The sequence below is a fragment of the Cryptomeria japonica genome, chromosome 4, assembly GCF_030272615.1.
Source record: "Cryptomeria japonica chromosome 4, Sugi_1.0, whole genome shotgun sequence".
Lineage (NCBI taxonomy): Eukaryota > Viridiplantae > Streptophyta > Pinopsida > Cupressales > Cupressaceae > Cryptomeria > Cryptomeria japonica.
The window spans coordinates 488607040-488618751 of record NC_081408.1 but is presented as its reverse complement, the minus strand read 5'-3'; the positions used below and the strand labels follow the sequence as shown (position 1 = coordinate 488618751).

General features: G+C 38.4%; 1 protein-coding gene across 2 annotated transcripts in view; it reads left to right on the top strand.

The window, feature by feature from the left end:
• Positions 1-258: 258 nt before the first annotated feature.
• The window catches only part of LOC131060391 (uncharacterized), a 104111-nt gene continuing 92657 nt past the window's right edge, over positions 259-11712 (top strand). The window contains exons 1-2 of one of the 2 annotated variants that reach the window (XM_057993608.2): positions 259-1617; positions 1716-1809. In XM_057993608.2, coding sequence (XP_057849591.2) covers positions 1312-1617; positions 1716-1809 — 400 coding nt within the window. In that variant the 5' untranslated portion in view covers positions 259-1311. The remainder of the gene's footprint in view (positions 1618-1715; positions 1810-11712) is intronic. The other variant, XM_057993607.2, reaches the window with a different exon arrangement.

The window sequence follows — 11712 nt, the reverse complement described above, 5'->3', positions numbered from 1 at the left end:
TAAATGTTAAACGTAATTCTATTCTTCCTAATTTTTGAAAAGGGAAACCCAAATTCAAATCTAATTGTTCTATTCTTTCTAATTTTTGACGAGAGAAACCCAAATTCAAATGTAATTGTTATGTTCTATTATATTCTTCCTAATCTTTTTGGAAGGGAAACCCAAAATCAGTTCTCTTATGCGTAGCTGAAGGAAAGCACTACTTTGTTGGAGTGAAGCCATCCCCGTGTCTAGAGATAATACGCTCTCGTGAATGGACGGCAACAACACCATGTACCATGGTAATGCGAGTTCAGTCACAGTCGCAGACACAAATAGTAGGCTGTTTTGTGGAGGGATACTAATAGAAACCAGCATCGCTATGATCCTCATCCATACTCGTAGACTCGGCCATGGAGTAATTCTTTGGATATGCCTACAAAAGGTCAAGCTTTTGCTTGTGTTTCGAATAACTTGAAACACTTTGCCTCTAAAACAACATGATCTTTCCTTTCCTCGTGTCTTTGGGTATGCTAGAGATCAAGTCAACAATGACTCTCCATTGGCTGCATTATTTTTATGAAACATCTGCATCGTTGACATGGAAGGATGAGATATCCTTTTAATTAATTCCTTTTATTTTTAAAATACACGGCCTTCTCTTTGTTTTTTCACTTAGCATGTGCCGAATGGATGCTTACTTGTCCGAGGATCCTATATGAAAGGACACTATTGGAATCTTAATTTTAAAAAACCAAAATAACCCATAGTTTTCTGTCCTGTATTGGGTAATGTCTTTTAAAAATCATTGCTGAACAATCTCGCAGATTCTTTTATGTTCTATACAGTTAAAAAGAATTAAAAAATGGGAGCTTCAGTTTGGTAGAAAGTTATTTTAAATAGGGAGTCCCAGGACCCACGGGTCAATAGTCTGGTAGAGAACTGATCTGGGCATCTGGGGATTTCAGCATTTTCTGCTCAGGATGATCACATAATCATGTCCACATTGATGGGAAAATAAAAACTGGGCATTTGATTATATACTGTCAACCCCATTTTCATGCAAATATGAAAAGTGGATTTTTTGTCTTGGCCTTAACAGAGATCTGAGGTTTGACCGGCCTATTAATCATGAAAACTAAATAATTGTCAGTTGGGTTACTTGAGTTTCTCAATTTACTGACACCAAGTGGATCCATTACTGCAGTTTTTAAGTTATTCATTTTCGGGCTCAGTGGCCTCTTTAGCGTTGGAATAAGTTGACAGCTCATCCTTCTTTCTGGCTTTGCAAGAATTTGGGGAATAAGGACAGGCTGATCTCTTGCAGTAGGAATGGTGACTTCCTTGCAGAATTTCAAGTGTTCATGGCAGCAGATTTTGGTTATTCTATCTCTGATTACCTTTATTTTCGTTGTGCATATTTTCTATATGCCCCTCATACCATTTTCTCTGGAATTTAATGGAGTCCAACAGAATATAACCAATGCGTACTCAGAAGAAAATAAAAGTATTGGAAAAATGCAATTTACAGAGGACTCTTATGTAGCAGTTGTGTATAGAAATGCTCCATGGAAATCTGACATTGGAAAGTGGTTGTCTAGATGCAATGATATTGCAGAATCAGTTCCCATTAATGAGGTTGCCCCCTGGATTCTATTTATATACTTCGCTTTAATTAGTTTTTTTTTTGGTCTTTTTAGAATTTGTTGACCAGTTTTGAATTTTCACGCGAACAGACTATTGGTGGGAAAATTTGCAAAGATGGTTGCAGCGGTCACGGTGTTTGCAACCCTGAACTCGGGGAGTGTCGTTGTTTTCATGGCTACGCTGGTGTGCAATTTACTTCTGTTCCGCTTAAATTTTCATTAGTTAATATTTTCATTTTTTTTTTCTTGGTAAATCTGGGACAAGGTTGTGGGTTACTATTAATGTAGTGTGGGATAAGCTTGAGTTGCATTCTTAGTATTTGGGTCACACTGGAATCTGGATCATTGCTAACTAACTGTGGCCAGTGGTATCAGAATCTGGCTGTTGCTCTAATGGGTGCTCTTATTACCATGATCCCTTGGACATTGTCATTTGTTTTTTCTCCTCTGTACCTTTATCTTTTTTGCTCTGTTTTTCCTTTTCCATTCTTAGTGCCCTCGAAGCCTGTGGGTTATATCACTTGGATATCAGGAAACAAAACGGAAATGCATTTCAATGGAGAAACAAAATCTAACTTTCCAGGAATAAAGAAACATTTATGTATTAATAATGCACAGATTATTAAATTTCAACTATAATCTTAAAATATTACTAATCATTCGACTCTCTACAAGTACGAAGACACACTTTTCAACTAAAAGATTCTAAGTACTATAGATGGTGAAAGCCTTTAAATCCTTAATGAGATATAACATATTCAGATTCATTTTTCAGAATAAAGACACATAATGTTCACACAGAAAGCTACCTAAATTGCTACATACCTTCAGTTTCACCAGATGACTGACTTCAATCAGATGTAAATGTTAAATATACAACACAAAGTCTTTGAAAAACCTCAACTGGAGACATATTGAACAGAAGTTCATTTGAACGGAGAGCTTGTCAGCTGTTAAATGGTTATTGAACAATGAACAGAATTAATTAATAATTATCTCAAAGCTTTTTAAGCTAATTTGTCCTTCTATTTGTGACAGATCAGAAAGAGTCTAAAAAACGGTGGCTCTCAAGAAACGGCTTCTGAACATGGCACCATCAAGCCTTCCATTTCTTGTAACGGACCCTGTGGGACTTAAGCCAAGTGCTTGCTTCTGAACCTTTTCTTATGAAAGCCATGGTTATGGCTGCTGTCAGCCATTATAGCAGAAAAGAAGTTTCATTCATTTTATCGGAATTGTGGGTCTGGAGGAACTGCAGAGAATTTTTGGTCTTTATTCACAAAGTGGATTCTCTTATCCAAAACATCTGAAGTCAAAACAATATTATTTCTTGAAGAAAGTAGCAATTATGAAGTTAATTTTACTAAAAACGAATGGATGACATTGGAAATAGGGCTGAGGATACGTTTTGTTTAATGGTTGACTTCACGAGCGATGAAACATTAATAGATGCAATTCAGAAGGTTTTACAAGTTGCAATTGCACATAAGATTATTTTTGTCTAGTTGCTGACTTCATGAACAAAGAATCATAGACAGATTCTTCTGTTTGTAATGAAAACAACTGATCGACATCATTTTCTGATAGTGTTGGCCCTTTTGCAAAAGACCATCCAGCATCACATTTGGACAAAGAAGCTGAGCTAAGAGCTTCAGCATGTAACATAAGTGGACATAAATGTTGATTTTAGCAATCAGATTTAAACAATAAACAGCAGAGATCAGAATGCAATGAAGAACAAATACAAAACACGCATATACCCTGGGAAAACCTCCCTCTTGGAGATGAAAAACCCAGCCACTAATCTCAGATCTTTATTATGTAACACCAATATAATTTTACAATGAGATTCACTGTTTGACAGCAACCTAATCACAGTGATTAACCTAGGGCAAGCTGAAGTGATGAACTTGTCTGAAATACAGCTGTTGCTGTCCCAGAAATGAGGTTCACTGATCTTGAAGTGATGATGGCAGCCTTCAAGAGTGATTCGCTGATCTTCAATGATGACTGCTATCACTAAGGAGTATTCGCTGCCTTCAAGGAAGATGTTCGCTGACCTTAAGAATCACATCGCCAACCTTGAGGACTCAAATTGCTAGATTGAAGATCAATTCGCTATACTTGGAAGAACTCTTCGCTGAAGACAATTTGCTGACTTTGAAGAGTAAAGTATGTCGCTGTGTTGCATAACCAGAATTCGCTATTTAAGAGATTTGCTTGAGTATGAATTATTGATTGAATTGAGATCGAAGATGAATCTTGTTGTATACAAGATTCATCTTTTACATTTCCTTCTAGTCGGCTAGGATACAATTTCATATTTTATTTTAGCGCCCAAATTTGGGGCATGATTTACAATGTATAATGACCACGTTGCATGAGTTTGGGCCAGCCCTAAGTTCCATTTATTGCCTACATGTTACATATGTTTGGGTCCAGCCCAAAGCAACAATTTAGTGTCACCACGTTACAAGTTACAATCAACTTTCTCCACGCTACATAATTGGGTCCAGCCCCAAATTCGATTTACATAATAGATAGTACATGTGTATTTTAATTGTCATTGACAACATTAAAATACAATAGATAAGTATCCGAGCTAGCTATTATTTCAACAATAAATACATCAGTTCTAGAGGATGAGAACAATCCAAATGCTACTATTAGGCTATCAGGAGGGTTAGATGGTTCAACTTCACATCTCAACGAAGCTAATGATCTTGAATTTGCAGATTCCTATTTATAAAAGGTCATTCTATTGTGGACGATAATCATACAGAAGTAGGCATCTTCCTTGACACATCTGGTTGATTCTCACAGTGTCAATCCTGTGTTGATCAATCAAATGCATCCAACGAAGTTTGATAGGGTCTAGATCAACCTATCTTTTTGAGAGTTTGAGTGCCCTTCCCAGAGTTCCTTCCAAAAAGGTCTAGGTTTGCTATTGGGCCCCTCTATATTTCTTAAAGCCATAGAATATGAGAAACTTTCAAACCAAGTTAAAGCATGCTTTGCCATTCTCAATCTAGCAAAGGAAATCTTTTGTTCCAAACTAAGAGAATGTATGCTTATTTATACCTCCATTTGTGCCAAATTAATAGTCAAGTTTTTTTTGCATCTATATCTCCTTCGAATGGCAGAATCTCAATCTTTGCTTCAGCTTTGAACAGAGCTGTCCTTGGTAGACTTGATTTACCATGGTATTGCTCCTCTTTTTCAATGGAGTGGGCTTTACCTTTCCTTCTTGGTGTCTTCCAATGAGCACAATTTCTCCATGAGAACTGAGGAACCGTTATCTGTCATCAAGGGTTTTTGCATCTCTTCCAAGTTTCCTAGTTCTTTCTTTCAACTATGGGATTCAAAGCCTCTTTGCAATCACTTGACTTTGTTGTGGGTATGAACTTGCAAAATCATGCACAACAAGTTCCAACAAAGGAAAGAACTTGCTCTGAGACCAATGTGATTTGTAAACAAGAGATGGCTCTGCTATACAACAGTTGTTAACATACTGATCTGATTGAAGAACTTAAGAAACGTTCTCTTTAGGGAAACACTTAACTTCAAACTTGAAGGAAAATGAGAGCAAACGACCATCAAAAAAGAAGACACAAGGATTTTACCATGGAGAACCCAAATTCTGGTAGAAAACTCCAACAAAAGAGAGGCAAATCACCTCCTCACTTACCATCTTCAATGGAAAATACAATCTTAGGCATTCAAAGGGCAGGAAATGTCTCTAAGATCACACTCAAATTTCTTTCTCACTCTGCAGTTCTGATTTTCGCTTTATGCAGTCTACTTGGAATCTATGAATCCTTTTGAAATTCACGTCAATCGCATCTATTTTTGCAATTGAATTCTCAAATTGCAATTACAATGACTTATTAGGCTTAAACATATCTGTCGAGAACCTCATAAGTCACCATAAGTCACATAGGAAGGAAATTTGAAGCCTTTTTAGGCATTGTGGACGGTCTATAGACTCTAGACACATGATGAAATTTTCACTTAATGTCTTGAGGAAACTGCTGCTCTAGTATGAAATTGCCACCTTAGCAAAATTGACGGTTTACTATTGTGGCCTGGAAAACTTCATTTTAATTCTTCTAGTGCTGACACCGTACAAAATGCTCCTTTAAACTGTGTTACACTTCATCTATGAAGTCACATCTATGAAGTCACCTGATCTCTTTAGGGATCAGTACCACATGAAAAATATGAGGGATATCAAAAAGACAATTAAGAAGTCTTCTGAGTGTTGAAATAAAGAAATTCAATACAAAAGTGCTAATCACGGGCAACGTCCATCCAACACCCAAAATTTATTATTGATCGTATTTAATAATTAGTTGGAAAAAAAAATTCAGTTATGTTTTAATTTTTAATTATTTAAAAAACACAATCAAATGATAAGTTTGGGTGCTGCATAGACAATGACCTAATCATGCCTATAATCTATGAAATACTAAAGATTCACAAAGAAGACACTTCTATCACATCTATTGTCAATTAAATTCCTCTCTAACTTATTGTAATGTCCCCTAATTAGTTATATTCTAAATTATCTTAAATTTTCCCAAATCTGAAATAGGTAATTGTAATGTCCTTTGGCTAATCTGACCCTGTTTCGCTTATTGAACCCCCAAGGAATATTGTCAAACACTTGGCATACAATGTTTGAAGCCGCTGTAGTGAATTCTTATTTGTCTTCTTTGGGTTTGTAGGCTGCAAATGAAGTTATGGAAAGCTTCTAACAATGCAAAGTTGTTATAGAAATGATATGCTAGCTGTTTTAGAGCTTACACACACATGAAATGATTGAAATTAACTAGTACAGCTAGTAGACATTAAGACAAACACTTGTCATGCATCCCAAACTACACCTACAGCCATTAGGCATTTAAGCAAACAGTTGGCATGAAAGCTAAGTGGCTGATCAATGTTGAATGTCAGACATAATGCACTTACAGCAGAGTAGACAGTTGTTAGACATTTCTACGAAGATTTGGAATGCATTCTTAGAGACCAAAATGCACTTACAGCAGATTGTCATCAACACAAACACTTGTCATACATACATGTAATTCCCACGTGCCAATGAGTGGTACTAACAGCAGTAAATGTAGCCTCCAACAATCTGAAAATCGCTCTTCAAACCCCTTTAAATTTTTGTAGATTAACTCTTCTAAAATGCATTAGTACTGTAGCGTTTACTATTCACGGGTACTGTAATGCATTGTTCATGCGCACTGTTCACGCGCATTGTTCACGACACTGTAGCAGCAAATAAACCCTTTGTATGATGTTCTCAGTCTGCCATATACATATGCCCTCAGCTACGCCAATAAATCTGAAAATAAATCTCCAATCAACACAATGTCAACTTCTGGATGAAGCCAACCCTGGGAGCAACTTTAGATGAATATCTCACACCCTCAGATTGCTGATGCAATGAAGTCTTCACGTTCTCCAATGCCGATACTCTGGACAAGCTGCAGAAACCCCAACTTCTTCTCCAAAGCCAAGAGACAAGTCTTCTCATCAAAAATAACAATGATCAATCTCCCCCTTCTCTTCTTTTCAAAAGCCTTATATATATTTCCCATGAGGGTTCGATTTTCTCCAATAAGACATTAAATCAATTAATGATATTAAATGACATTTAATGATATAATATTTTCACTTTGTCAATTAATATTTCACCTTGGTAAAAAAGCCACAATTAATTAATTAAATGGTCCCCTTTAATTATACTTGGACCCTTCCTTAAGTTATTATAACTTAATAATATAAGCTCAAAACATTAATGTTTATTTAAACTAAATAAACATTAATATCTCCATTAATATTCAACATTTTTGAACGCCGTCTGAACTGTTAGCTGACATGATGAAGCTGCAAATGACCATACCCCCTTTACTAAAAATAGCAGGGGTCCATCTCTAACATCCCAAGACTTACTAAAAATAGGAAGTAGAGCAAATGATGTCCGAATGATGCCAAACGAAGACCAAACTGAAGCACTTTGAACACTGGAGATGATACCAATCCTCAAGAGACCCTCTATCCAACACATTAGCCTACGAGGGTCAGGATAATAGGCTAATCTCACAAAATCCAAGTCTGCTAAAATGGGGACATTACAGTCCGCCCCTCCTGAAATTGCTTGTCCCCAAGCAATATCGACTACAAAGAAACTCCTCCACCTGGATCCCAAATGAAGACCTGTGTAATGTCCCTGGTACTACCAACCAACTCCTGTAATGCCCACACCAAGGGCACAACTAACAAGACCTGCCAAACTAAATCAACCTCAACAGCAAGTGTCACAAGAACATGAACATCAAGTGGAAGCAACTCTGAAAACTGACAATGTTTGCTTCCCAAAACAGGGAACATTAATCGGAACTCGGATGCACACAAAGGATCCCTCGACATACTCGCTAGTGTCCCACATAGTATACCTGGATTCCAAATCCAGGGTAGAAATCTGCCATGTAAACCTCCCTCAGATTTTCGCTGCTCAACACTGATCACCACTTCACCATGCGAGATGTGGTGTAGCCAACCCATGAGACCTATCCAAACTGCAACACTGACTTTGTCATCACCTAGATCCCAGTGCAATCTATACACACATCCATTTGTACTGTGAAGATAGGAGTACCTGGAAACATCTGCTACGCAACATCTCTCCACAACCTCTGCTAAACCCTCATGGATGTGATATCCAACTAAACCATCATGCCCATTGTCACCATAGTCTCTCTGAAGCCATGTATCCAAAGATAGCCTCTGTGTCATAGGAGTAACAATCTCCACCAGATACACATCAACATGATGGGAAACTGAACACTGCTCGAGCAAGTAGCCACCAACAATCAATTGAGTCGGGTACTTGCAACTGCTAGTACCATCTACTGAAAATGGTAACTCTCCATCCCACAATGGATGGTATAATCCTGAAGCCAATCCACATTGATGCATCATCAAGTCCTCCACTTGTGGATCAAAAGAAAAGTGATGAGCACTCCTCACTCTGTAGTTGCGATAAAACGCTCCAACCTCGGTCAAGGGCTCATCTCTAACAATACTGGAATCATGAGATGGCTCCAATCTCTGACCTCGAACAGTTGATTGGGTAGGGGCTCTGGTAACCCTCTCTGCAAACCCAATCACAAAATCTCTATTAGGAAGCATTGTAGTCAGAGTATCAATAATTACTCCCACACCACGCCTAATGGCGAGAGAACCTCGGATGAGAGTATCCTTGGTGGCTCCAAACGAACCTTTTCGAAACTCAGGGCTCTTAAGAAGGTACTCAATAAATGAATCTTCGCAGTAAAAACAATATAAGGCTGAGTCAACCTTATCCTCTAAGACCTGCAGCTGATCACTCTGACTCTGAGAAACAACAAGCTGGCGTCGAAAATCAGCTGCATGGGATGAAGTAACAGATTTGCTTCCAGGAGAGGGAAACAAATCTACATGAGAGCCATACTCCCAACCAGATGACACTATGCGAGTTCCATGTGAAGTGGATGGCGTAACGTCGCATACTAACACACAACTCTCTGGAGAGTCCACCACTGCCACACAAGAGCTATCAACAATCTAACCTGTATCATTTGTCATAGCACTAACCTCGGGAGAACTTGATGCAACAAGTGGTTCTCTGCTACTCTCAACCCAAATACTCATCGCAGCTAAGTCACCTGTACTTGCATTAGTGACGGATGTAACCACATCTTCAACACACCCATCACTACAACCCATGGGTGTAAACTCATCACCAAGTGCTGCTATAGGAAACTCAACTGTATCCACAGATGGTGAAGACTGTGCTAAACTCAACGCCATGGTAAGTTCCTCAACCTGTGACTATGACTCACGAAGGGCTGATTGAGCGCTCTCCAATGAGTCCATAGTCACCTCAAGCTCATGGGTGAGCTCATCAACCTCCTCCTCCTTTCCCTTTAGTGCATCGTAGCAAGTGCAATCCCACTCGAGAAGATAATCCCTATCAGCAAGTAACTGCAAGTAATTCTGTTTCATTATCCCAATAGCTGCTCGGAGTGCATGGAACTCTGCTAGGGAAAGGCTACTATCACCGTGCTCATATGTCTCAGGAGTACTCCAACCAAAGGTCGCCAACATTTGTCGAGCGACATCAAAATGCTCCAAAGCTGTAGCAATCATATCATCATTAACCTTCAACTGCCCAGCCAGATGATGATACCCCTGTGACTCATTCTTTCCACCCAAATCTGCACTATGGTATGAAACCGAATCAACATCACTCACCTCGTGATCAACAACATCATGTGTGCAATCAATTGTGCACACATCAATATCTAAGGTATTACTGCTATGTACCTCATAGGATGGCTCAACTGGCAAGGTAGAAGTTGTTGTTATGACAATATCTTCACACACTTCCACTTCCAATGTAACTACATGGCCATCCAACTCATGATTTTGGGATCCGATGCCAAGTCTTGAATCTTCAAACTTGTTTTCTAAGGTCTGATTTGAAAAATCAGACTCTAAATGACATGAATCCACATCACACATTACCCCATTAGTACCCAAATCTCGAGTATCTTCATGCGGCAACTTAATAGAAGCATCTTGCACATGTGTAGTCACTGCTCTCTCATGCTGATGAAAAATTTCATCATTGCTGTCATGTAGATCAGAACTCTTATGAGCCAAAATTCCCATGCAATCCTCATTCTTGACACTTGTATCATGAGTGCCAATACTCAAGGTCACTCCCACAACACTTTCTAAACTTTCCATGACTTTCAAATCATCATTACTCTCAAGTGCAAGGCTGCTGCCAATAATCACCACATTCTCTTCAAGTTTCACCTTTTTATCCTTAAAAATAGATGTCATATACCGAGCAATTCTATCAAGTTTTGCAGGGTGTGAAATCAATTCATCCAGCTTCTTCTGGTTTTGTTTTAACTTTTCCAATGAGGAATACACTTGCTTCCTATTCTGATCCAACTGATTCTGGGTTCTTGAAGTAACCATGATTAACTAGTTGAATCAATCTACCCAACAGGTTGGCAGGAAACCGCTCTGATACCAATGTAATATCCCTTGGCTAATCTGACCCTGTTTCGCTTATTGAACCCCCAAGGAATATTGTCAAACACTTGGCATACAATGTTTGAAGCTGCTGTAGTGAATTCTTATTTGTCTTCTTTGGGTTTGTAGGCTACAAATGAAGTTATGGAAAGCTTCTAACAATGCAAAGTTGTTATAGAAATGATATGCTAGCTGTTTTAGAGCTTACACACACATGAAATGACTGAAATTAACTAGTACAGCTAGTAGACATTAAGACAAACACTTGTCATGCATCCCAAAGTACACCTACAGCCATTAGGCATTTAAGCAAACAGTTGGCATGAAAGCTAAGTGGCTGATCAATGTTGAATGTCAGACATAATGCACTTACAACGGAGTAGACAGCTGTTAGACATTTCTACGAAGATTTGGAATGCATTCTTAGAGACCAAAATGCACTTACAGCAGATTGTCATCAACACAAACACTTGTCATACATACATGTAATTCCCATGTGCCAATGAGTGGTACTAACAGCAGTAAATGTAGCCTCCAACAATTTGAAAATCACTCTTCAAACCCCTTTAAATTTTTGTAGATTAACTCTTCTAAAATGCATTAGTACTGTAGCATTAACTATTCACGGGTACTGTAGCGCACTGTTCATGCGCACTGTTCATGACACTGTAGCAGCAAATAAACCCTTTGTATGATGTTCTCAGTCTGCCATATACATATGCCCTCAGCTACGCCAATAAATCTGAAAATAAATCTCCAATCAGCACAATGTCAACTTCTGGATGAAGCCAACCCTAGGAGCAACTTCAGATGAATATCTCACATCCTTAGATTGCTGATGCAATGAAGTCTTCACGTTCTCCAATGCTGATACTCTGGACAAGCTGCAGAAACCCCAGCTTCTTCTCCAAAGCCAAGAGACAAGTCTTCTCATCAAAAATAACAATGATCAATCTCCCCCTTCTCTTCTTTTCAAAAGCCTTAT